Here is a 27,898-nt window from a genome sequence, read left to right on the forward strand (position 1 = left end):
CTTTGCTACAGGATTAAATGGAAAACTGTGGCCATGAGCCACTCATAAGACCCGGGCTGGAGGGAGTGACCCGCCCCACTGCCATCCTTTTAATCACTCCAAAAATAAAAACCCATGCCGGGTTTTCTTAAATCTGACTTAGTCAAAGAGCTTGACCAAGTCCAAACTTACTTTTGTTTTGCACTGCAACCACAGCTGTGTCTGTGATTGTAATACGCTCCAGCGGGTTCAATATGCCTCTATGCGCATCCTGGGGGATACATACCGTCCCTCGCATATGATCCCCCTCACTGCCTCACAACATGTATGTGATAAAATGGTACCGGAGTCATCAGTGTTTTGGATTAGTGTGTCATAGTGTATGGTCTGTGTGTCACTTTTACCATTAGTGTGTCATCTTTGTTTTACACAGATGGATAATTAAGTAAATTAATGACAAAGCTTCTCCTATACTTTGCCCTGATGCCATCCGTATGCTGTATGTGTTTCCATGGACCCATAGACTTGTATTGGTTTTTTTCATCCGTGGTGCTGGAAAAAAACAGATATGTCCCTGTGACTTTTGTACTGACACATGGTCCGCGAAAAAACACAGACATGTAAATAGCACCATTGGGTATAAGTTGCATCTGTGAAAAACACCTGACACAAACATGCAAACCTGTCATCTGGATGAGGACTGGCCACGTGAGAAACACAGACAACATTGACGTCTGGATGAGGCCTCATATAGTGAGGCTTATGTAAGAGTGAAAAGGTTATGGCTACAACTATGAATGAATGAATGAAAAATCACTCAATAGGTCCCATCCGTCTTGGATACAGCAGGACAGTGCCGGATTTGGGTCTATGCCCTGCTTTACGTCTGTGGAATGTCCCTCACTGCCATCATGCCCCCTCTGACATCTCCTCTTGCCAAGGTAGAAAGAAGTTGTTAATAGGTGTGACTACGGGGTGTGGTGAGGGGTGGGACCAAAAAATAGCACCGCTTCTTATGTGCGCTACAAGGTTTGTCCCTCTTGGGAGATATATCTATAGTATTGTATTGTATTTTTTGTGGTATTGCTTCTTTCCATTTTGCTATTAAATAAATAAATTAAATATCTTAAAAGCTTAATTTTCATCAATTTCTTTTCTTTTTGTTGTAGGATGGTCCAATGAATCCTGAGCGCTACTTACACTGGGCTAATGCTTTTCTGGTGGTATACAGCATTGATAACAGGCAGAGTTTTGAAGCATGCTGCCAATATCTAGAGATCATCTCTCGGTATAACAAGGGAGCCGTACATGAGAGCCCAGTTCTGCTACTAGGGAACAAGCTTGATATGGATCGATATAGGTATCCCCATACTATTCATAATACTGCTATCTGTCTGAACGGACATGTGGTACACATTGAAGCAGTACAAACAGTACGGCATAAAGTCACCCAATCATTAAAAGGAACATGTCTCCTTCTTTATCCTTTCTCCTTTAATCAGGAGCTGTTAGCTGTGCTGTCATGTCTGTTTTAGTAAATACTTGTATTCCCTGTTAAATATAAATTCTGGAGTATACTTTCTTGATACTCTATATTGTGCTGTTCTTCTGTTACTCTTCCTGGAAATATTTGAATAAATTAATAACCGAATGTTACCATTTTTCTTGCCGGCAAGATGAGTCCCAAAACATTCTGGCACTTTCACCACTGTTTGGGTAGTGTCAAAGTGTATAGGGACACACCCCATTGACAACATTAATAATGGTTGTAGATTGCGAGTTTATTCATATATCTTAAAGAGGAATAATAGGAACAGTAGAATGCATGCAAAAAATGTGTCATCATTTTTATCTTATGGCGACTTATGGGGATTGGCACAATACAGGTGGGGAAATAACAGCAATTTAAGTGATCATTTCCTTTGCTGTAATTTGGAGTCTCATCTAATCTTTGTTGGTGGGAGCCTGCTGATGTGAAGTGCCATCTCATTGAATGACAAATCATATGGACAGAAACCTATGTATATGGATTGTTGAAGCTGGGGACCTGAAAGACATTGGTGTGGAAATTATGAGCCACTTAAGGCTGGAGCTATACAGTAACTTTAGCAGTGACACAAGTCATATACAGTATTAAAATTTCACTCTATATACCCTCAACAAGATCATTAATAGAAAAGTTAAAAAGGTGGAGGGCCCAATACTGACCCCTTTTGTACCCCACTGTTAATCACACTTTGTTTTCCATTACTGAGACAGTTGTTAACCCAATTACACATATTTTTTCATTTATTTCTTTCATGTTATGTACTAAACGTTTATGTGACACTATTAAGTACCTTAAAAATCCAGATGGACAACATCCACACCCTTACACTGGTCTAGTCTGGAACGTACCTTCACATAGAAGTTTATCAGATTAGTTTGATGGGACTGATCCTTCATAAATCCATGTTGCCACTTGGTAATGAAGTTATTTCATTAATAAACTCCCAAGATTTCACCTCTTAAAAAAATCCCTCAAATCCATTGCCCACAATAGAGGTTAAACCTATAGGCCAATAATTTTAGGGTCACTGGAAAATATCATGCTAGTTACAACTTTTGTAATTTGTTTGTCACAGCCCCAGTAAACTTTGACTTTGGGTTTAATTGCAACCCCATCCACATGCATTATACTGTAATGTAGCCGCAGCAAACATGGAATACGTGACCTGTGTTGTAGCCAAAGTAAGATGCTTTCTCTTTTTCTTCTTCTTCCTCCTCCTGTTCAGCCAGGATCTCTGCTCTTCTCCCACTGTATCCTATGAGATTGCTTTGCTCATAGTCACGGAGATCAGGTATTAAAATGTGATCTACAACTACTTCCACAACATTTAGAAAACTGTAAATGTAAAAGGCTGATGTGGCTCCACTAGTTTCAGTGACCTTTCCTTAAAGGAGTTGTCCACTACTCGGACAACCCTGTCTCAATCAGCATGTTTGCCCCCAGTCAAATGACAACCCTTATACTCACCTCCGGTGCTGTTCCAGCAGTGTCGGCACTCTCTCTCCTGGGGCTCGCATCACATTGCTATGTCAAGGGATCCTTTTGCCCAGTCAGCACTTGCTCCACTCTCCCAGCGTAATGAAAAATAAGACATCAAGAGGAAGTCAGAACTACGGCTGGCCAGTTACTTCCGCTAGATGTTTGATTCATCTGAAGGCAGGGAGAGTGAAACCAGCGCTGATTGGGTGAAGGGCTCACATGACATAACAATGTGTCATGAGTTCCGGGAGCGCCAGTGCTGAAACTGCTGGAACAGCGCCGACACTGGAAGTGAGTATAAGTGTTGCTGATTGAGAAGTGGTTGTCCGAGTAGTGGACAACCCCATTATTGATTGTTCAATCATTCACCAAATGAGATCTAATGGAGGGTAGAAAAACTATGTTTTCATTTGTAGCTACATAATGTAAAAAGCATAATATAAATAGATACCAAAGAATTGCCATGCCATTCTTAAAACATGGTTACTTTCTTCCACACTTTTCTATGGGTTCTGTCTGTTATTTCACCTCCTCTCCATCAAGAGGCTTGGGCTGAGCTGCAATACCACATACAAATAGGGGACAGATGTGCTACTATATCTTGGAAGAGATCCTGTACAACCTTTTTAACACCAATGAGAAAAAACTTAAATTTTTCAAAGGATCATTTGGACTCTTTTAGTTATGAACCATTTCTCAACCAAAGAGTAAGCATTTTCGATAGAGGATTAGATTGTTTCCTATAATAACTCATATTCTGAACATTTTGTCAAGTAACTGGATTTAAGTCAGGAATAACATTATAAAATCTCTAAAATGGAGAACATAAGAGAACTTGTGGATTTTATGTGTTGGCAGATATGAAAAGGAAGATTTACTGGTCATAATCTTTATTTAATGCATTTTGTGATGTCATGGATAACCAAGACGTATTTCTCTGTGCTCTCTCAGACAGGTCAGTATAGCAGATGGTTCAGCTTTGGCAAACCGCCATGGCTGCCTGTTCCGCGAAGTCTCTGCCTGTCTGGATTTCCGGCTGGTGCAACAAGTGTTTTTTGATGCCATACAGGAGGTGAGGAGAGAAGCAGATAGATGTGCATCCTTAAGGCCTCCACTCTACATCACCGAGGAGAGGGCACTTCTTGGGTTGCCTCCTATGTCTTCTTCGTCACCCTCCAGCCGCCATGGAATGCCTACACTTAGCACTTTGTCCCCTCTGGGCTACAAGGAAATTCCTTCTGTGGCCCAAGCCAAACTTGTCACCGTGAAGTCGTCCAGAGCAATGAGCAAACGCAAGGCACCAACGCTCACCCTCCTGAAAGGTTTCAAGATCTTTTAATTTCAAGAAGCCCTAATATGAGAAGTGAACTTAACACATGCTTGGTCTCTATTTATGGTACGGACTGTAGACTACTTTGAATGGTGATGAGATTGACCTCTTACTTCAATCAAAAAGCATTTTAAGTTAAAAGTTATGACAATGCAGTCAAAGCAAATGTATTGTATAGAGCCTAGAAAAGTAGTCATTCCCCAAAATTTATTTTTTATAAAAATCTAATAAATAACACAGAGAGGGATGGGAAAGAGCATGGCTTTATTGCTGTCAAGCATCTTTACCTTTCGCTAGCTGTCATCTCACTGCCAGTCCAGGCCATATTTACTAAATTTAGGAATAGTTTTACTGGAGACTCCGAAGTGCTGCAAACCTTATTTTTCATAACTGGGGTCTGACAGAGCTGGGGTGGAGCTGGGATGGGGCATGGTCATGCCAGCGCGTCCAATTCATGAAAAGTGGTGGCATTTTTTATTCGAAAAATACTGTATTTCTGGCTCCGCGCACATCACTCAGAAGAGGCACCAAATTAATTACGTGGTATGTGCCTCTTAATGAATTCGGTGCATCTTTTACTTCATCAAGACTGACATAGTGCCAGTTTTGATGAAATGTCCTCTATGATTGGTAGGATCCTTCAATGTTTGTGGCAATCTATTTGCATCTGTTTGAGTTCAGCATATCTGTGGTAGCTTCTCTATGAATTGAAGTCACAATGTTGGTGAGAACAGAGTATAGCTCTTACTGCTACCTTAATTGGATGTTAGAAAAACTACATTTAGTTGGAGGATCTGAATATGATGCGTCCACTTTACACTGCAGCTTTTTATTTCACTGACAGTTCTTTAATTCATCAGAAAAAAATTAGATAGAGCTGAAGGTCATCTTTTTCCTGAAACATGAATGCTATGTGCCAATATATGTTATACATACCCAGATTTGGGAAAAACAGATTGTAAAAAAAATGGAATTATATGTCAAAGCATTTATACGTCTTCACTGAATATTCCACTTCTGATGATCATGTGTTATCCAGATGTTCAGACTATGTTGGTTGCCAACCATTCATCCTACGCTATTTTATCAGAGTTATGTTTGGTTCTGGATTGTGATGAGCACTTGGAATGTACTTGCTGCCTCCTGCTGACAGCTGAAGTTTGCTCATTGCCAGCTTCTGTTATACACAGCACCATTCCAGAATCCATCATGAGGAGACATCAAATGTGGGGTGTCCTTCAACTGTAAATGTTTTTTTTTATCAGTTTCCAAGGAAAGACCATTTGCATGCATTAATTCTCATAAGGACTGTATGTCCTCTAAAATCAATTAGCTGCTTGCAGCTTCCATAGACTCCTCTGCTTAACATTACTTGAGTCCTAAAAGACAGTGGTGTAACTATATTAGGTGCAGGGGTTGTAATTGCACCTGGGCCCTGGAGCCTAAGGGAGCCAAAAGGTCCCTTTGGCCCATATGAAAAAACTTTCACTATTACCGACCTGTGATACTTTGTGGCATTGTTAGAAATTTTGCATTGGGTCCCATGAGCTTCAAGTTACGCCATGCTAAAAGATGAAGGACACAGACCCTAGCCTTTCAATTTTAAGAAATGATGTTTGTCTAAAAAATACTGCCATACTTTCCAAGACTACTGGGAGTCTAGTGGGAAAAGTGGAGGGCTCCCTGACTCCAACAAATAAATCTCTTGGGGACCCTCATAGCCTCCCAAAATCTTTGGGACCCTTGCAATGATATTTTTGCCTGTGATGGAGCTGGGATGCTCCTCCATTAGACAAAGCCCAGGTGCTCAATCAAACATTGGGGCGGGCAACATGGCATGGAGTGGGTGAGACAGATTAAAGGAAAGTGTACTAAATAAAATTTTTCAAATAGAGAATACTCTTGGATGGCCTGCACAAAAAGTTGTCGATTATGCGTACATACCCCTAATTAACCTGATACAATGTTCGATGCAGCCTTACAGTTGTTTACTCAAGCTCAATATTCCCTTATACACTCCGCCAATCTTGTCCATTCTCTGGGAAACTTACTGTATTAGCTGCCTGGCAAGATTATTTTTTTTATTTAATCAGAAACGCATTATTATTTCTGCGCACCCAATTTTAGGTATCAAAATACCATTGCAAATGGTGCCATACAGTCAGTCTTTACTAATAGCAAGTAAGCAAAAACTCTGCAGCTCCACAGTAATTGCTCACCGATCTTGAGAATTGTGGCTCAGCACTTGGATTCAGTGGTGCAGACCCAAACTGGCCACATTCCTCCATTTATTGGTGTTACTTTCATATGACAACTATATGGTCAATAGAAACATTGAATGATGCGGAATTGGTTTTCGAGAAAATGGTGCCATGATCAGAAATTGAAATGCCCCTTTTTATTTGAAATCTTCATGATGGAGTTTTTACAATTTCTCACCTAAAAAATGTAAAGTTATTAAAAAATCTAGTGACACTTAAAAAAAAAAAAGTATGTACGTATAATCCACGAGCAAGATATTTACAGCTAGTGAACTCTATGTGAGCACTTTCTCACCATCTGTTGTTATCGATGACTGTTTATATTAAATGAATAAAACATGGATAAAAGAAGATTGGAAATCTGAGAGCAGAGCACTTTCATGTTTCGCTATTCACACTATAATGAAAAGCAGGAAAAAATGCATTTTTTTAAATGTCGTAATTTTGAGACAATTAGATGTTGTAAAAATATGTAATAAGAAAATCAATTTGTAATGTTTGGGATGTAAGATTAATCTGACACAATTATATAGATACATTCACATATGTAATCACACTTTTGTGTTCATAAAACTGCTTTTTCACCTCATTGCACTATATTATCGGTCCCAAAGTTTGCTTTGGGAGTTCCATACTGCTCATAATTCACAGCAGGCATTATCTTAAGTGTCCTGAATTATGATCATATAAACTTCCATACAGATTTGTTAGAAAATCTTTAGTTTTCTTTTACAATCATGATTTTCTATGGAATGCCATACCACAAAATACACCCACAAATGTGGGCCATTGATTGCAAAATTAATATTGTTATTTTTCACACCCAAAAAAGTAATTTTCCTAAAAATTCATTCAAGACTATGTTGCATAAATGAATAACCCCAATGAAAGTTTTAGGGGGAAAGCTAAAGCTTAAACTACACAATTCTAATTAACAAGAATTCAACCACAGGTAAGTGTAATTATTGAGTAAACAGGTGTCCAGCAGACAATTGACTATAAAAGGGAGTTTCTTAACAAAGAAAACTGTATCTTATTTCATGCTGTCTGCAATGGCACCACATGGAAGAGAAATGTGTCAAGACCTGGGAAAGGAAATATTTTTTTTTACACAAGAAAGGTGAAGGCTACAAGAAGATCAGCAAAGGTTTACTTGTCAGTCAGAATACTGTAGAAAAAGTGATACAAAACTTTTACAGAGAGGGAACTGCAACCATCAGACAAACATGTCCAGGCCGACCACAGAAGTTAACACTTAAATAGGAGCAGTAATGAGAAGGGTTGAAGAAAATCGACATGTAAGTTCACTGCAGGGAGCTAAAGAATTAGAAAGCCAAACCAGGGTGAGTGTTTCCCTTAACATAATATGGTGTACACTGCAGATGAATGGCACGCAAGGGTGTGGTCCATGAAGAAAGCCTCTCCTAAAGCCCACGGGCAAAAAAGCCCGCCTAAAATTTGCCAGGGCCCATGCTGAAAAATATGAAGACTACTGGAACCAAGATATATGTTTTTGGACTTGATAGCTTCAACACTGTGTGGTGTCGCAAAGGTAAGGAGTACAAAGAAAAATGCATGGTGCCTACAGTGAAAAATGGTGGTGGCAGTGACCTTATGAGTGCTTCTGGTGTCAGGGAACTACATTTCATTTTTGTTATCATGAATTCACAGGTGTACTGCTCTATATAAGAGAAGATGCTACCATAAGTTGAAGTGACGTGTACTTTTCAAACATAACAATGATCCAAAACACACATCAAAGGCCACTGTTATACTTCTGAAGAAGAACAGGGCGAAAGTGATTCAGTGTTAAAAGTATGTCTCCTGATATGGGGAAAAATCTACGGGGAATTCTGAAGAGACAAGTTGAGCATCAAGGCTCTAAAAGAGGTCGTTCTTGAAGAATGGAAAAAGATAGATGCTGCACTATATCGCCAACTTGTTCATTCCATACCTAGAAGACTTGGTGCCGTCCTTAAAAACTGAAGAGGCTGTATTGAGAGTTACATTATTAATTTTACTTTCATGTAATGGGTTAAAAAGATGTTCTATGAAGCTCAGTCTTGTCAAAAGTTTGAAAATTGCTCGTGTTCATGGAGATATTGATTAAAATATTACTTTTCAAAAGGGTATGTACTCATTTATTGTGAGCACTGTATGTACTTTGGATTGGTTGTCCAATGTCCATGCATGTCCTCTAGGTTATTGCCACATACCGTGTATATAATCATATCAAAACTTAAAAATAGACCTTAGTAGCAAGTGATTTGTTTCAAAGTAAGCTTTAGTCTAGGGCTACACAGTGATTTTGGTAGTTATTTAAAAGATAAGCCAAAGCTCAGCTCCAATAGCAGGAAATCATGTTGTGAAGTTCTCTATACATGAGTCTGGAGGTGCATTAGGGCGTGACGTTGCACTTCCAGCTCTTCAGCCTCACTCTGTATTCCCAGCCTAACACCACCTTCCGGCTGGTGACATGTCGTGGGCTCTGGAACACTGCCAACGACCTGTCAAATAATCAGAGGAGGGGGGCACTAGATATGGAATAGAGCATGAGGCTAAGATCTTAGTGAATCGTCATGTCACAATGCACTGATGTATACTGAATGTCAAGATGAGATTTCTCATTGTCGGAGCAGTGCTTTGGCAGTCATAAAGGGATCAACTAGCTAATCTTTTAAAGGACTACAGAGGCATATAAATGGTTTGGTGGTTAAAGTTTCTGACAGGTTGCCTGTAAATGGGCTTGTCTTCTTCTGGACTTTGTTGCCCATTATTGTATCAGATCTTAGGCTCCCAGATACATTAATCAGTTTAGAGAACAATTATTAAAACATCAGAGGCCAAATGTATGTTTATTCTACATGACAGAGAGGGCGATATAAAATGGTTACATAGAAAAATTGTATTTTTGAACAAGATCCAGATTGCTGAAGCCAATAACAAAAAAAACCTTTTAGGAACATAAAGCTAAACTCCAAACAACAAAAACCTCACTACTCATCCTACAATGCCCTAAGTACATTGATGTAATGTTCCTTCTGTAACAAAGGTGAAGTGTTGGTTACTTTATGTTCTACATTCATGTAGAGAGAAGTTATGAAGATGAAAGCTATAAAGTAACATTGTGACTTATTTTTTTTTTTTTACAGACTTGGATCGTCCTTTGTACTGTGCATAATAAAAAAAACAATAACAATTATGTAGGGAAAGTTCATTGTACTATCACATGATGTCATTCCCAAAGAGAAAGTAGCATTGAACATTTTGTAGAGCGAGAGCAATCTGAAATAAATATAAGGAAACCAGTTCTATGGTACCTTCAAAATCCTGCCAAGAAGTGACCCAGTATGTATGAGAAACATTCTATGAATACATCCTATATCCAGTAGCACAATTTAATATTGAGCTAATCCGTGTAAGTCCCAAGTGGAACAAGACTGTATTAGGAACATCATTATTCCCTGCCACCATACTGCTGGTCTGAAATATTGGGTAGATCTACTGAAGATGACCTGGTGCTCTCCAGTGGGAACATAGTAGATATGTCCCAGCAGTGTTATACGTCCTCCTCTGGAGCATCGGTGTATAGAGAAGTGATCTGCCCGTCCTTCCACTGCACTGTGATGTCACCGTGTTGAACTTCCTTCTTGAGTTGAGCGTCCTCTTGTGATAGGTTCTCTTTTTCCAGCGTCAACACAGCCTGTTTGCCCTCAGAGTCGTCTTCTTTTTTTGTAGCCATGCTCATCTTATACATGGCAATCATTTTCCTTTTTCTGTAAGAAGAGTAAAACTATTAAAGAATCTGAGTGGAGCTACAGCCTAGACTAGAATTTGGAGGTGTTCATGCCAGAACGACGGATAGGTGTTAGAAGACATGAGAATAAAAGCCACCGTAGATCAGATTTATGTTGTGTGCCATTGCATCTTGCCTGGTAACTGAACATAATGATTTGTCGTTAGTGAGAGAGGATCTGAGTGTGTCTTAGGCTGTGTTCACACGTTGCGGTCACGCTCTGGTCTTTAGCTACAGTCGTGGTAGAAACGCATCATTTTGATGCAATTTCCCATAACTGTGGCAAAAATGTCGAAGCTCAACCATGATCGGTGCAAATAACGCAACGCAGCGACAATGTGTGAACGCAGTCTTAGGCCTCCTTCACACGTCCATGTGTCCAGTATGTGTGGCATCTGTTTTTTTCACGGATACCACATGTACCCATTATGACCTATGCTGCTATGCACATGTTCTTGTTTTTACATGGAGCATGTTTACATGGAGCATGCAAAACAGAGGGAGATATGTCAGGTTTTTTTTCCAGCCACACGGATGACACACTGATGGATAACACTGATGGCACCAGTACTGGTTTTTCACGTACATGTTTAAACACGTACGTATGAAGCAGGCCTTATAGCTTTGAAATGTAGAAATTCTTCACCTTTATCAGACCAAAGATATTCAGCAATGTACCATAGCAATAGCTGGTGATGTGAATAACAATGATTATATTATGATAATGGGGTGGAATATATTATAGATTAGGTAGCAAGTGAACAGTTCTTAAAGCTGATGTGTTGGAAGCAGGAAAAATGGTCAAGTACAAGGATCCGAGTAAGGCCACGGCCCCACTATCAGTATTTGGTCAGCATTCGGTCAGTATTTTTTCTCAGGAGTGGGAGCCAAAATCAGCAGAGGGTGATAAATGCAGAATTGGTGACTTGTTTCTATTACACCTTTTCTCTGATTGTTCCTCACCTGGTTTTGTCTAACACTCCTGAGAAAAAATACTGACCGAATACTGACAGTGGGGCCGTGGTCTAACTTTGATAAAGGACCAAATGTAATGGTTAAACAACTGGGTGACAGCCTCTCTTAAAGGCAGATCTTGTGAGTGTTATCTTTTATGCAGGACAAAATAGAGCAGCAAATTCTGCTAGTTAGGTTTTTTAAAGCTAGGTTGAGTTAAGCCATGTTCACACGAGGCAGTTTTTTTCGTGCGTTTTTCAGGTTGAAAAGAAGTTGCATTTTACAGTACTAGAAAAAACAATGAGATTTCAGAAATCTCATGCACGCACTGTTTTTTTTTATAACCGAATTTGAACACTACCAAAGAAATGTGCCAGAGTATAACCTGGTATACATGCAATGTGTAGCAGCACGTTCACATTGTGGTCATTTCACAGACAAAATTTAAAAAAGAACACAAAATGAGCATATACCGTGTAATAAGTAAATAGTAATAGTACATGTAAAAACATAGGAGACTTAGATTACACTATTTTGATCAAAAAAGCATAAAAGTCATCCCACCGAGACAAGGTGTACCAATAGGGACCTAATCTACAGGTGCATCTCACTAAATTAGCATATCATCAAAAACTTAATTTATTTCAGTTCTTCAACATAAAAAGTAAAACTCATATATTATATAGAGTCATTACAAACAGAGTGATCTATTTCAAGTGTTTATTTCTGTTAATGTTGATGATTATGGCTTACAGCCAATGAAAACACAAAAGTCATTATCTCAATAAATTGGAATAATTAACAAAAAACACTTGCAAAGGCTTCCTAAGCGTCCCCTAGTCTGTTTCAGTAGGCTCCACAATCATGGGGAAGTCTGCTGACTTGACAGATGTCCAGAAGACAGTCATTGACACTAAGTAAATGCAAAGTAAATTTAGCATTTCCTTTGGAAATAAAGGACCCAGAGTTTGGAGGAAGAGTGGAGAGGCCACAATCCAAGCTGCTTGAGGTCTAGTGTGAAGTTTCCACAATCAGTGATGGTTTGGGCAGCCATGTCATCTGCTGGTGTAGGTCCACTGTGTTTTATCAAGACCAAAGTCAGCGCAGCCGTCTACCAGGACATTTTAGAGAACTTCATGCTTCCCTCTGCTGACAAGCTTTTTGGAGATGGAAATTTCATTCTCCATCAGGACTTGGCCCCTGTCCACACTGCCAAAAGTACCAATACCTGGTTTATAAAGAACAGTATCACTGTGCTTGATTGGCCAGCAAAGGTCGCCTGACCTTAACCCCATAGAGAATCTATGGGGTATTGTCAAGAGGAAGATGAGAGACACCAGACCCAACAATGCAGATGAGCTGAAGGCTGCTATCAAAGCAACCTGGGCTCCATAACACCTCAGCAGTGCCACAGGCTGATCGCCTCCATGCCACGCCGCATTGATGCAGTAATTGATGCAAAAGGAGCCCCGACCAAGTATTGAGTGCATTTACTAAACATACATTTCAGTAGGACAACATTTCGGATTTTAAAAATATTTTTCAAGCTGTTATAAAGTATTCTAATTTACTGAGATAATTACTTCTGTGTTTTCATTGGCTGTAAGCCATAATCATCAACATTAACAGAAATAAACACTTGAAATAGATCACTCTGTTTGTAATGACTCTATATAATATATGAGTTTCACTTTTTGTATTGAAGAACTGAAATAAATTAACTTTTTGATGATATTTTAATTGAGTGAGAAGTGTGGCACCCCAGGGGTCTGGTCTCCACAGTAATAGCAATGTTATGTCTGAGAGCAGGTGGGAGGTCTCTTGGTCAGGAATCCTATTCATGCCACACCTCCTGCCCGGTCCTGGGAGGGGAAGGACTTCCCCTATATAAAACTGGGGCTGAGGCAGGGTTAGAGAGAAGAAGAGGAGCAGCTTAGGAAAGAAAGATCAGGAGCTCAGTGGGAGCAGTGCTAAAAGGAATCAGGGGCTGGCAGCTGAAGAGCTCGTCCTGATTGAAGAGTTACCACCGGACCCGGAGTCCGAGGCTGTGGGGATTAACCCTGACCCAGCAGCAGAAACCGACCGGCAGGGGATTTCAGGTCCTCTGGCCAAGAAACCCGAAGGCACGGTCACACGCGTGGGACCAGCACCGCCGTCGTGGAGCGGAAGCCACTAGAAGGCCCCGAGTCACCGGCCATACGGGTGAGCACCACACGGTACACTCAGGGACGTGGGCTACCTTTACCCGCCTCTAGCAAGGAAGCCAGAAGAGTACAATTAGTTGGGGAGGCCTACAACTCCGCCTGGCCAAGGGGGATCCCATCTGCTCAAGGACTGACCAGGCCCCGACCGCTAGCCAGTACTCCGGGAGGGTCTATCTTTGTCACCAGTAAAGACCCTGAACTACATCGCATAGTCTCTGAGTGGCTCCTGCTACCCCCATCATCCACGTCGGCTGCCCTGAGGCCATACCCCTCCCGTTGGGGGTTACACCATCCACGCTGCACCATCCTTCCACCGGCCTCAGCGGTCTGCCCTGCAGTGGCAGCTCCATAGCTGCATTCAACGGGTGGCGTAGTCGTCCTACATCTACTGCTAATATACCGCCACTTAGTCTGACTCCCTGGGCACGGACCGGGTCATCGCCACGAGACTACTACCCCTATCCGATCCGGCTCCGGGTAGGCTCCCGCGTGCGCAACGCTGCGCGACTCAGGCCCAGGGGCGCGTCAGCTTTTTGGCGTAGTCGGCAGGATACCGTGCCTGCAACCACCGGGTACTGCGTGCCTGAAAAAAGAGACTTTTAAACTTACCTGTGGCGAAGATTCCCGCCATCCGGCGCCATCTTCAGCCTTCTTCCCGCCATCGGTGAAGATTCCCGCCATCCGGCGCCATTTTTAGCCTTCTTCCCGCCTTCCGTGGAGTTTTCCCGCCGTTGGACGCCATCTTGAAGACGCCGGCCGGGAAGAAGAGGGGCGTGGACTCCAAAAGCGCGCGAGAACTGAAGCCCCGCCTCACGTCCAGACGTCGCGTAAGGTCCTGGAAGGAGCCCAGCAGACGCTGACGTCACAGGAGCGCGACGGAAGGTCCTCAACCCTGACGATCCACTGCGGAGCCGCGGCCTACGGAAGAGGATCATCGCAAGGTAGGCCACGGTCCACTAGGGGGGAGGAAGATGTCGGATACGGAGGAGAGCTTCACTGCCTCAACCCCCGCCAGCGCCAGCGCTGCTGCAGTCATGCCTTTTACCATGCCCTATATCCCGGGAGCAGCCTGGCTACCCCAATACTCAGGGGAGTCACATACCCTGAATGACTTTAGAGAAAAGCTGGATAGCCTCTTCCAGGTGTACCCCCTCACAGAAGAGCAAAAAGTGAGCATCCTGGTGGCCCAACTAACCGGGGCAGCCCAAAGGGAGGTAAAGTCCTGGCCACCTGGGAGGAGGACTGTCGCGGGGATACTAACCCGGCTGAGGGACACCTTTGATACCCGCACCTCAGCCGAGATTAAGCTTAAATTCTATGGGTGCAAGCAGCGAGCACATGAGAGTATAAGGGACTATGCACTAAACCTACAAGAGGCCCTGAGAGTCATTAAGCAGACCGACCCCGACAGCGTGGGAAACGAGGACAGGCTGTTGACCGAACAATTTATAGAGGGACTATATTGCAATGTCCACCGAACCCAGTTGCGGGCCATAGCCTTACAGGATCCTCATCTGGACTTTGCACAGTTCAAGGACAGAGCCATCCGGGTGCTCTGAGAACCGGCACCGGGTGGCGTTGTGACCCACAGGCGCCCAGCTATCACTTACCACCAGGAAGCGGCGCCCTTGTCGGCAGGGCCTGTGGGGGCTGATGCGCAGGCTTTGAACAATGACCCGGCTCCACACCTGCACCATCAGGTCCAAGAGCTAGCTAAATGCGTTGCTGCGCTAACCCGAACTGTGCAGTCTTTACAGGTTTCCACTCCAGGGAAGATCCAGCTGGCATCCGGACCGGAGGACATCCCGTGGCGTCGACCAAGGAGGACCCCACCGGCCAGAGGAAGACCCAGCGACCGATACAACGAGGACGGACAACCCATCTGCCGCCGCTGCAATCAACCCGGACATATGGCAAGGTACTGTCCTTTAAACTGGCACAACCTGGGGTAGAGGGCCAACCCCCAGGAAAAAGATCACCAGGCCCATCGAACTGGCGCGACAAATATGTGGGAGGACGTCCAGTCTTGCCTGTGGTACTGGATGGCATTCCTATGAGTGCCCTACTGGACACCGGGTCACAGGTCACCACCATCCCGTACGTGCTCTTCAAGCAGTACTGGAATGACTCGGATATAACCCGCTACCCTGACGACGACTTGAGTATCATTGCCAGCAATGGTCAACCCGTGCCGCAGATCGGATTTAAAGAGATGACCATTAAAATCGGTAGAGTCGAACTGGCAGCACAGGGACTGATCATTGTGGACATTGACAAGCGCGAGAGTCACCCAAAGATAACTCTAGGAACTAATGTGATTGAAAATTGTCTTGCAGAGGTGATTTTCATTTTACAGCAGGTTGCCAAGAACGCCAGCTCCGGCCAGCAGCGAGTGCTCCAGAAAGAGATCCGGGCACTGATGCGACGGCAACAAGTGGAACTCTCCGGCGGTGAGATTGGTAGCGTAAGAATGTGTGACCCTTTCCCTATTGCCATACCCCCGAAAAGTGAAATGATGATTTGGTGCCGGGCAGCTATTGGTCTGAGAGGTAGAGATTACCAGGCCATGGTAGAGCCAGTCTACTCAGACAGTAGGCCCACCATTTTGACAGCCCGGGGGGTAGCTGATGTACGCCATGGGAGGGTACCCGTTCGCATAATAAATATTGGGAAAAGGGAAGTATACCTGCCCCAGTATGCTACGCTAGCCAAATTATATACTATCAACCAAAATTCTATACAGTCTGTGGAACCCTTGCCTCCATCTCATCCGGAGGAAGGTAACGGCTCTGAGAAAATAATGGAGGATTGGTGTCAGCAACTACATTTGGGTACTGACTCCACCCCCTCCCACCAGAAACAGGGAGTCTACTGGGTGGTTCAAGAGTACGAGAGAGTGTTTAGTAAACACCCGTTAGACTTCGGGCGAGTCAAGGGGGTAGAACACCACATCCCCACGGGAGACCATCCTCCCATAAAAGAGAGGTATCGGCCCGTACCCCCTGCACACTACCAACACGCCAAGGGGATGCTTAGAGACATGAAGGAGGCTGGGGTAATCAGGGATAGCTGTAGCCCCTGGGCAGCTCCACTAGTCTTGGTCAAAAAGAAAGACAACACCATGAGAATGTGTGTAGATTACCGGAAAATTAACCGTATCACACACAAAGATGCGTACCCCTTACCAAGAATAGAGGAGTCTTTGGCTGCTTTAAAATCTGCTAACTTCTTCTCCACCTTGGATCTCACTAGCGGGTACTGGCAGGTTCCTGTAGCAGAGGCGGATCGGGAGAAGACCGCATTCACCACCCCGATGGGACTTAGCGAGTTTACCTGCATGCCGTTTGGACTCTGCAACGCACCAGGAACCTTCCAGCGATTGATGGAGTGCTGTCTGGGACACCGGAACTTTGAGACGGTCCTGTTATACCTGGACGATGTCATCGTCTACTCCAAGACCTACGAGGACCACCTGAAGCACCTGGCGGAAGTGTTTGAAGCTCTGGCAAGTTACGGCCTAAAGGTGAAACCTTCCAAGTGTCACCTCCTGAAGCCAAAGGTGCAGTACCTGGGACACGTGGTGAGTGCTGACGGAGTGGCTCCTGACCCTGATAAGATCACCGCAATTAAGGAATGGCCAAGCCCCTCCAGCGTAAAGGAAGTGAGGCAGTTCCTCGGGTTGGTAGGCTACTACCGAAGGTTCATTCCCGGTTTCACCAAAAAGGCAGCTCCTATGCAGGACCTCCTGATAGGCCAGTCCAGGAAGGCCAAGAAGCAGAAGCCGTCCTTCAGATGGGAGAAGTTGGAAGAAGAGTCCTTCCGCCAGCTGAAGATGGCCCTCACGGGGGATGAAATCCTGGTGTACCCTGATTATAGCCAGCCCTTTATCCTCTACACCGACGCCAGTAACATCGGGTTAGGAGCCGTACTATCCCAGATCCAGCAGGGGAAAGAACGGGTAATTGCTTACGCCAGCCGAAAACTGCGACCCACCGAAAGAAACCCTGAGAATTACAGCTCATTTAAGCTAGAGTTCCTGGCAGTGGTGTGGGCAGTCACCGAACGCTTTAAGCACTACCTCGCTTCTTCCCGGTTCACCGTGTACACGGATAACAACCCGTTGACACACCTGGACACTGCAAGACTCGGTGCCCTAGAGCAGAGATGGATGGCCCGCTTGTCCAACTATGAGTTTACAATCAAATACCGGGCAGGACGCTCCAATACCAACGCAGATGCCCTGTCCAGGATGCCAAACCTACCGGACGTAGGGGAAGATTCAGAGGAACTGGAAGAAGTTGAGCTCCCCGCGTTCCACCGTCATGGGACTATCCAGTATTCCCACCGTGTAAGAAGTAAGCAAACCGCTACGTTCAACCCCTTACCTCATTACAACTGGGTGGAGACGCAAGACAGTGACCCTGCCGTCCGTCTGGTAAAGGAGATGCTGACTCGGCCAGATGCACGCCTTGACCCAGACGCTCCGGAGGAAGCCAAGCAACTGTGGGCTGAGAAGAGTCGACTGTTCCTTTACAAGGGAAAGTTGTGCCGCAGAATGGTTAACTCCCGGACGCATGAACTAATCTGGCAAGTAGTGGTGCCAAGAAGAGACGCAGCTATGGTGATGGAGGCATACCACGATGGAGCTGGGCATTTCGGATGGAAGAAGCTGGAGTTCCTGCTGCGCGGGCGGTTCCATTGGGTAGGCATGAGAGGAACCATCGAGAGGTGGTGCAGAGACTGTGGCCCATGCAACTTAAGAAGGAGGGACCGTGCCAGCCAGAAGACTCCCCTGTGGTCCATCATCACCAGACAGCCGTTGGAACTGGTAGCCTTGGATCATGTAAAGCTGACCCCAAGCAGAAGTGGCTACGTCTACGCGTTAACCATCGTGGATCACTACTCCCGGTTCTTGGTTGTCGTCCCCGTCAAGGACTTAACGGCTCACACAGCAGCTAGAGCCTTCCAGCAGCACTTCTGCCGTCCGCATGGATACCCGGAGCAGGTGCTGACGGACCAGGGGCCTGCCTTTGAAGCGGAGGTCTTCCAGGAGTTCTGCACCCTGTATGGATGCCGGAAGATAAGAACAACACCCTATCACCCGCAAACTAATGGACTTTGTGAGAAAATGAACCAGGTGGTGATAGATCTCCTGAAAACATTGCCCCTGGAGGAACGCAGTCTGTGGCCTGAGAAGCTGCCCGACCTGGTGTCACGGGTGTGTTGCCACGAAGATCGTCACGAGTACACAGCCTGACTTCTCGCAGCTGACTTGTTGGTGCTTTGTGTTTTTCGGCAGTGAAGGAGTTAATTCTCTCTCTCTCTGGGCTAGCTGAGGTCCAGCCTCGCCCAGCTGCAATCAATGCTTCTTTAGTGAGACTCCTTCATATTCCTGCAGGTCTGTTTGGGAGGTGTCGGTGAAAGCTTTTCATTCAGACTTACAGAGCGGATCGTGGTGTTTGGAGTTGCTGAGATAAGTGTATTTGGAAGTGTTTTTTCCCTTTCCTCGCTTTATCATTTATCTCCTTTCCCGTTGGTGTTCCCTCTGTTGTAGTTGTGTAGAAGTTGTATGCAAGGTGGTTTTGGTTTTTCCCTTGTACTGTCTCGTTCGTCTAAATACTGTGTGTGGGCATATTATTTCTGGTTCCCAATTGTTGTGATCGGGGTCCTTCTCAGGACTAGATTACTGAGGTGCAGGGATCCTCAGGAGGTAGGGGTTACGCTGGCGGCCTGGACCTCTGTACCTTTAACAGTACCTCCAGGTTGAGGGATTAGTCAGGGCCCCAGCTTAGGGTCAGCTTAGGCCCCCTACCTCCAGTATTCTGTGACAGTGTGACATTTTCACCGACCAACTTAGTTTTTCTCCAGCTACCATGGATCCAGTAGCCGGTCTAGCTCGGCAGTTGCAGAGTTTGTCCATGGGGCTGGCGGACGTTAGGTCCAAGGTTTTGCATCCTCTGGAGCAAGCCGGACCAGAACCTAAAGTAGCTCTCCCTGACAGGTTCACTGGGGGGCGGGACAAGTTTTTTGTTTTCCGGGAGGCATGCAAATTGTACTTTCGGCTGCGGCCTCGGTTATCGGGCAGCGAAGAACAAAGGGTGGGAATTGTCATCTCGCTCCTACAAGGGGACCCACAATCTTGGGCGTTCTCTCTTCCCCCAAGCTCCCCGGTTCTCCAGTCAGTGGATAGGTTTTTCGCTGCTCTGGGACTCGTATATGATGACCCAGATCGGATCTCCCTTGCTGAGTCTAAGTTACGTAGGATTCAGCAGGGAGATCGTCCGGCGGAGGAATTCTGTTCGGAGTTCCGTAGGTGGGCCACGGACACCCAGTGGAATGACCCGGCTCTTAGGAGCCAGTTTTGTCATGGTTTATCCGACAAATTACAGGATGTGTTGGCACAGTATGACTCTCCCGCGTCACTGGAAGCCGCTATGGCCCTTGCCATTCGCGTTGACAGACGGCTTCGGGAGAGGTGCGGGATAACTCTACCCCCTGTAATGTCTCCACCTCCTACAAGGTCCCCTCATATGGTGGTTCCCCTGGTCAGTCCGGAGGAGCCTATGCAATTAGGAGGGACATCATTTCGGGGAAGGGGACCGGTGGAGCGCCATAAGACAGGAAGGTGTTTCCTCTGCAGGAAAAAGGGACATTTTATTGGGGGGTGTCCATCCCGTCCCTTGCAGAGTAAAGAGTCGTCGAAAAAACTGTTGATCCCAGGTTGTGTGGTGGACGGCAATCTGGGAGTAGGTATTTCGTCCCTAGGTTCGTCTCAGTTTCTCGTACCGGCGGAGGTGGTGGTGGGTGCGAGAACTGAGAGGATATCTGTTCTTCTGGATAGTGGGGCCGGGGCTAATCTGGTTGATGCTCGGTTTGCCCGGGTTCAAGGTATGCGATTGAGTGAGTTGGCTAAACCCATCCCCATATTCTCGATCGATGCCAGGCCTCTCGGTCAGGGAAGTTTTTTGCAAGCTGTGCATGGCGTAAAACTTCAAGTGGGGGCAATACATAAAGAACTGTTGTCTTGCTACGTGTTGGAGGGTCTTCCCACTCCTATAGTGTTGGGCCTTCCTTGGTTAGCTAAGCATAACCCGGTTATTAATTGGCAAACCAGAGAGATAAGCCAATGGAGTAAATTCTGTAATAAAAACTGCATGAACACGGTCATCGGTGCGGTTACTCCTTGGGTCTTACCTCCATTTCTGGCGGACTTTGAGGATGTATTCTCGGAGAATGGGTGTCAGGAACTACCTCCTCATCGCGAGTATGACTGTTCTGTAAAACTGCTCCCTGAGGCCAAGTTACCTAAAGCTAGGTTGTATAACCTTTCTGGTCCTGAGAGGCAGGCCATGAAGGATTATATTTCTGAAAGTCTGGCTAAGGGGCATATTAGACCTTCATCTTCACCGGTGGCCGCGGGGTTCTTCTTTGTTAAGAAGAAAGATGGAGGCCTACGCCCTTGCCTGGATTTCCGTGAACTTAATCGGATTACGGTCCGAGATCCGTATCCGCTCCCACTTATTCCCGATCTCTTTAATCAGATCGTGGGCGCCAAATGGTTCTCTAAGTTGGATCTCAGGGGGGCGTACAATCTGATTAGGATGAAGGAGGGGGATGAGTGGAAGACGGCTTTTAACACTCCGGAGGGGCATTATGAGAACCTTGTCATGCCATTCGGTCTGACTAATGCCCCGGCGGTGTTTCAACACTTTGTTAATGATATTTTTCGCCACCTGGTGGGACAGTTTGTTGTCATATATCTGGATGATATCTTAATTTACTCGCCGGATCTGGTGTCTCATCAGGAGCACGTTAGACAGGTGTTACAGATCTTGCGGGATAATAAACTGTATGCCAAGTGGGAAAAGTGTGTGTTCGCCGTACAGGAACTCCAGTTTTTAGGCTTCCTGGTTTCAGCGTCCGGTTTTCGTATGGACCCTGGGAAAGTGCGGGCAGTTCTTGAGTGGGATCGGCCGGAGAATCTTAAGGCACTACAACGTTTCCTGGGGTTTGCTAACTATTACCGGAAGTTCATTCGTAATTTCTCGTCCATGGTTAAGCCTCTCACAGACATGACTAAAAAGGGGACGGATTTTTCTAGGTGGTCTGACAAGGCTTGTCAAGCATTCTCCTCCTTGAAAAAATGTTTTGCCTCGGCACCCATACTCATTCAACCTGATGCGTCTCAGCCATTCTTTGTAGAGGTAGACGCTTCCGAGGTAGGGGTGGGAGCAGTATTGTCACAGGGTTCGTCCCCTGGTAAGTGGCATCCGTGCGCCTTTTTCTCTAAAAAATTGTCGTCCGCTGAGAGGAATTACGATGTCGGCAATAGGGAACTCTTGGCCATTAAGTTAGCTTTTGAGGAGTGGCGCCATTTTTTGGAGGGGGCAGTTCATCCGGTCACCGTCATCACCGATCACAAGAACCTGCTATATCTGGAGTCCGCTAAACGTCTGAATCCCAGACAAGCTAGGTGGTCATTGTTTTTTACCAGGTTTAATTTCGTCGTTACATATCGTCCTGGGTCTAAAAATGTAAAGGCGGATGCCTTATCTCGTAGTTTCCCTGGGGCCGGGAATACGGACGACCCGATTCCTATTCTTCAGGAGGGGGTGGTGGTTTCGGCAGTATGCTCTGAGCTGGAGGAGGAGATATTGGAGGCTCAGGGGGACGCCCCTGTTGGACCTCCGGGGAGACTGTTTGTTCCAGATCAGTTGCGACAAAAGGTGATCGAGGCACACCATAACTCAGTTTTTGCAGGACACCCGGGGAGTAAAGCAACTGTGGATCTCCTCTCGCGTCGGTTTTGGTGGCCTAACTTACATAAAGAGGTGGTAACTTTTGTCGCGTCCTGTGGGGTTTGTGCGCGCTCTAAGACCTCACATACCCGTCCGTCTGGGGCCCTTTTACCTTTGAAGATCCCGGAGCGTCCTTGGACTCATCTGTCTATGGACTTTATTACGGACCTCCCTCCGTCTTCGGGTAAAACGGTCATACTCGTTGTAGTGGACAGGTTCAGCAAGATGGCACATTTTATCGCTCTTCCGGCTCTCCCTAATGCTAAAACTCTTGCGCAGGTGTTCATTGGGGAGATTGTGAGGCTTCACGGGGTACCCTCCGAGGTGGTGTCTGATCGGGGGTCTCAGTTTGTGTCCAAGTTCTGGAAGGCGTTTTGTGCACGGCGGGGGATGCATTTGTCATTCTCGTCGGCTTTTCATCCTCAGACCAATGGTCAGACGGAACGTATGAACCAGAGCTTGGAGACATATCTTCGGTGTTTTGTGTCAGAGAACCAGGAGGACTGGGCTTCTTTCCTACCTCTGGCAGAGTTTGCTCTCAATAATAGGCGGAGCGAGTCCACTGGTAAGTCCCCGTTTTTTGGGGCATATGGTTTTCACCCCCAGTTTTGTACTTTCAGTAGGGGGGGCTCTTCGGGGGTTCCGGAGGAGGAACGATTTTCCTCATCTCTCGCTTCAGTATGGAGAGGGGTGCTGAAGAATCTGAATACTATGGGGAACCGATACAAACGTATGGCTGATAGGAGGAGAGTGTCTGGTCCGGACCTAAGTGTGAACGATCAGGTATGGTTGTCTACCAGGAATATTAAACTTAAGGTTCCCTCCTGGAAACTGGGTCCCAGGTTCATCGGGCCGTACAGAATCAGTTCTATTATTAATCCGGTGGCATTCCGTCTTGACCTCCCCCCTACGTTTAAAATTCACAACATGTTTCACAGATCATTGCTTAAGAGGTATGTGGCGCCGGTGGTACCGTCACCTTTACCTCCCCCTCCTGTGGTTGTCAATGGTAACTTGGAGTTCCAGGTATCGAGGGTCATTGATTCACGCTTTAATCGCCGGTCCCTTCAGTACTTGGTTCATTGGAAGGGGTATGGTCCTGAGGAGATGATGTGGGTTCCTGCGTCGGATATTAACGCAGACCGATTAGTTCGGGCCTTCCACACGACTCATCCGAATAAACCTGGCCCTGAGGGTCCGGAGGCCCCTCGTAGAAGGGGGGGTACTGTCACGGGTGTGTTGCCACGAAGATCGTCACGAGTACACAGCCTGACTTCTCGCAGCTGACTTGTTGGTGCTTTGTGTTTTTCGGCAGTGAAGGAGTTAATTCTCTCTCTCTCTGGGCTAGCTGAGGTCCAGCCTCGCCCAGCTGCAATCAATGCTTCTTTAGTGAGACTCCTTCATATTCCTGCAGGTCTGTTTGGGAGGTGTCGGTGAAAGCTTTTCATTCAGACTTACAGAGCGGATCGTGGTGTTTGGAGTTGCTGAGATAAGTGTATTTGGAAGTGTTTTTTCCCTTTCCTCGCTTTATCATTTATCTCCTTTCCCGTTGGTGTTCCCTCTGTTGTAGTTGTGTAGAAGTTGTATGCAAGGTGGTTTTGGTTTTTCCCTTGTACTGTCTCGTTCGTCTAAATACTGTGTGTGGGCATATTATTTCTGGTTCCCAATTGTTGTGATCGGGGTCCTTCTCAGGACTAGATTACTGAGGTGCAGGGATCCTCAGGAGGTAGGGGTTACGCTGGCGGCCTGGACCTCTGTACCTTTAACAGTACCTCCAGGTTGAGGGATTAGTCAGGGCCCCAGCTTAGGGTCAGCTTAGGCCCCCTACCTCCAGTATTCTGTGACAGTGTGACACCTGGTGGACCTATACAACCACATCCCTGTAGGTTCCACCAACTGTACCCCGGCTTACCTAATGAGGGCAAGACCTGGTAAGCTTCCTGTTGATCTGGAGATGGGAGTCCTGACACCCGAGGACACTTCACCAGAAGCCAACTGGGACACAGAGAGGCAGCAGCAATACCGAAAAGTACAGGAGAGCGTGGAGCGTAGTCTCTGTCAAGCTAGGGAAAGACAAGAGAAAACTTACAACCAGTATGCTCCCGCTGTTCCCCTGGTGCCCGGAGAGCAGGTCTTGAAGAGGAAAAGACGGCTTCACAAGTTGGACGACCAATGGGAGAAGGACCCGTACACCGTACTGCCCTCAAGCCACGACAACCCAAAGATCTGTACAATCAGTAAAGACGGAGGGGAAACCACAGCCATTGTATCCCGGGATCACCTAAAGAAGTGTCCCGAACAGCTACGGAACCCTGAAGAGGAACAAGAGGACCCTCGACCCGTAGAGGAAAGGGAAGATATGGTTAGTACTGTGCTCGGAGACTTCCCTCGGTCTTGGACTCAAGTCAATGGTGCTGTTGTGGTACCCGTCCTCACGTTCCTCCAACCAGCATCCCAAGTGCCTACGGGGACACAGGTAGAACTGGAAGAACAGCCGGTCCAGGAGGCAGAAGGCCCCACACAAGCAGACCAGGAAAATCAACCCTCTGCTTATAGTGAGCCTGCCATACCCCTAGTGAGCCAAAGAGTCCGTAGACGGCTGCCCAGTTTACCCTTGACAGCTCCTATACCCTGTAGCTCAGGACCAATCAACCAGCTCCGTAGGTCCACTAGGGTCACTAGAGGCCAGCTGCCCATACGGTGGAGGATCTAAATGTTCAAGCTATTTTATTAATGTTTACCTGTTTATTGTTGCTTGTGTATAATTATGTTTTTCTAGTTATTTATAGGAGTCTTTGGTGGATTTACCGGGAATCCTTTGTGCATATAGTTGGAGCGTAACCCAGGACGGACTGAAAGACTGTTAAGGACTCGGGGCAGGACAGACCCCTACCTGGTTACGTCTCCCTGTGTTGGTGAAATGGACACCCTTGTTTTCCTCAAAAGTTACACCCGGTTGCGGACACGCCGTGACCACCTTATGTGTTGTCTCTATTAGAATGTTATTGTTTGCACCTTGTTATGTTTACAAAAGTATGTTTAGTCCCGGAGTACTAACTTTCACTAGGGGGGAATGTGGCACCCCAGGGGTCTGGTCTCCACAGTAATAGCAATGTTATGTCTGAGAGCAGGTGGGAGGTCTCTTGGTCAGGAATCCTATTCATGCCACACCTCCTGCCCGGTCCTGGGAGGGGAAGGACTTCCCCTATATAAAACTGGGGCTGAGGCAGGGTTAGAGAGAAGAAGAGGAGCAGCTTAGGAAAGAAAAATCAGGAGCTCAGTGGGAGCAGTGCTAAAAGGAATCAGGGGCTGGCAGCTGAAGAGCTCGCCCTGATTGAAGAGTTACCACCGGACCCGGAGTCCGAGGCTGTGGGGATTAACCCTGACCCAGCAGCAGAAACCGACCGGCAGGGGATTTCAGGTCCTCTGGCCAAGAAACCCGAAGGCACGGTCACACGCGTGGGACCAGCACCGCCGTCGTGGAGCGGAAGCCACTAGAAGGCCCCGAGTCACCGGCCATACGGGTGAGCACCACACGGTACACTCAGGGACGTGGGCTACCTTTACCCGCCTCTAGCAAGGAAGCCAGAAGAGTACAATTAGTTGGGGAGGCCTACAACTCCGCCTGGCCAAGGGGGATCCCATCTGCTCAAGGACTGACCAGGCCCCGACCGCTAGCCAGTACTCCAGGAGGGTCTATCTTTGTCACCAGTAAAGACCCTGAACTACACCGCATCGTCTCTGAGTGGTTCCTGCTACCCCCATCATCCACGTCGGCTGCCCTGAGGCCATACCCCTCCCGTTGGGGGTTACACCATCCACGCTGCACCATCCTTCCACCGGCCTCAGCGGTCTGCCCTGCAGTGGCAGCTCCATAGCTGCATTCAACGGGTGGCGTAGTCATCCTACATCTACTGCTAATATACCGCCACTTAGTCTGACTCCCTGGGCACGGACCGGGTCATCGCCACGAGACTACTACCCCTATCCGATCCGGCTCCGGGTAGGCTCCCGCGTGCGCAACGCTGCGCGACTCAGGCCCAGGGGCGCGTCAGAAGCACCTGTATCTCTAGTATTAAAACCTTACCTTGTGTCAGCTGACCTTAATGTAGATAAGGGCAGAGCAAGACAGGGGTCCGACAGGGTATATTTTCATTTTGCTTTTATCGTGGGTTTTTTTAAATGAATTTGAACACTGCAGCAATTCTTAAAATCTGCAGCATGTTAATTCTTTCTGTCTTTTTGCAGCATTTTTTACCAGTTCATTTGAATGGGTGAAAAACGCAAACGCTGAAAGGTTTTGAAGGTTAAAAAAATTGGCAAGGAAAAATTATTACAGCATGTTCAGAAACATGAAGCAGATAAGAGGCAAAAATCCAACATGTACACAATTTCTGTAGTTTTTTTTTTCATCCCTTTATGTGTCTTTGTATTTGTCGGTTTCTCTGGCGCACTGTATATAAAAGCACTGGGGTATGCAGTGAGTATATTTAGTTGAGGATGGATTCCCTGTTAACATTTATTTTGCCTCCCATTTAAAAACCCACTTCCGTATATAAAGTGTTGATGCATTTTTGAATATTTCTTGTCATTAAGTAATAATCGCACAATTCCTTTTTACGGTGATATGTATTGTTTTTTAAAAAAAATGTGAATTATGAAAAAATATACAGAATCTTAGGGCAATGTTAGAGTATGTCCTTTATGTATCCATTCAAGCTGATCAAGCTGATCCCCAAGTAAAGGGGTTAGGGAAAAATATTACGTACACATCAACTTGATACTTTTTCTTTAAAAAAGAGCAGTCAGGAAGAACATATTAAAGCTGGGGTCCCAGGTTCTGCTTCCCAAGTGCTGCCAAGGAGCAGCTGCAATACTTTGGGTTTATAAAAGTCACAATATCTTTCCACTGTATCATTGGAAATGACAAATGGTTAATTATTAAACCACATGTGCTTTCTGCAAAATCGTATGTCCATAACAATGAGAAATTTTTAACAATACAGAAGAAAGACGCTGCAACTGTTGTAAAGCATCTCCTTTCCCTGTGGTAGCTGCATGGTAACCGCTAAGTGTGATCCCAGCCCTGAGGGTCATGGTCATTTTGACAGAGTTCTGACATGAGACATGTTTATTTCAGTCAGTGCCCCGGCACAAAGGACCCCCACCAATTACTAGGAAGAAGAAGTAGAAGCAAGCAGCTAATGAATGTGCTCTTTCAGTTTGCATTTCACGTCTTTCATAGGAAAGTGGCCGTGACGCACCCCCTGGGCCATATTCTTTAGGGGGAATACCCGGAGCCGGATCAGATGGGGGTTGTAGTCTCCGAGTGGCTGTGACCCGGTCCGTGCCCAGGGTGTCAAGCTCAGTTGTACGTGGCAGTCCTACAGATGTTATTAAGTTCTTTATTGTCGACTACGCCACCCGTTGTATTGCGGTCACTATGGCCGCCGCTGCAGCAGGGTCCGCTGAGGCTGATGGTGTTGGTGCAGCTTTTGATAGTATAACCCCCAACGGGTGGGGTATAGCCTCAGGGGGTCAGGTGCAG

General features: G+C 46.1%; 2 protein-coding genes across 3 annotated transcripts in view; one reads left to right on the forward strand and one right to left on the reverse strand.

Annotated features, from left to right (window-relative positions):
- RASL12 (RAS like family 12) overlaps positions 1-10,346 on the forward strand; it is a 91,770-nt gene extending 81,424 nt beyond the window's left edge. For both annotated transcript variants that reach the window (XM_073653407.1, XM_073653409.1), the window contains exons 5-6: positions 1,149-1,339; positions 3,959-10,346. In XM_073653407.1, coding sequence (XP_073509508.1) covers positions 1,149-1,339; positions 3,959-4,346 — 579 coding nt within the window. In that variant the 3' untranslated portion in view covers positions 4,347-10,346. The remainder of the gene's footprint in view (positions 1-1,148; positions 1,340-3,958) is intronic.
- The window catches only part of SLC51B (SLC51 subunit beta), a 34,384-nt gene continuing 15,920 nt past the window's right edge, over positions 9,435-27,898 (reverse strand). Inside the window, exon 4 of the mRNA XM_073653410.1 lies at positions 9,435-10,374. Within this exon, the coding sequence (XP_073509511.1) occupies positions 10,158-10,374 (217 nt within the window). The 3' untranslated portion in view covers positions 9,435-10,157. The remainder of the gene's footprint in view (positions 10,375-27,898) is intronic.

The sequence above is a fragment of the Phyllobates terribilis genome, unplaced genomic scaffold (assembly GCF_046119375.1).
Source record: "Phyllobates terribilis strain yellow unplaced genomic scaffold, ASM4611937v1 Scaffold_11__3_contigs__length_659146591, whole genome shotgun sequence".
NCBI classification, from domain to species: Eukaryota; Metazoa; Chordata; class Amphibia; order Anura; family Dendrobatidae; genus Phyllobates; species Phyllobates terribilis.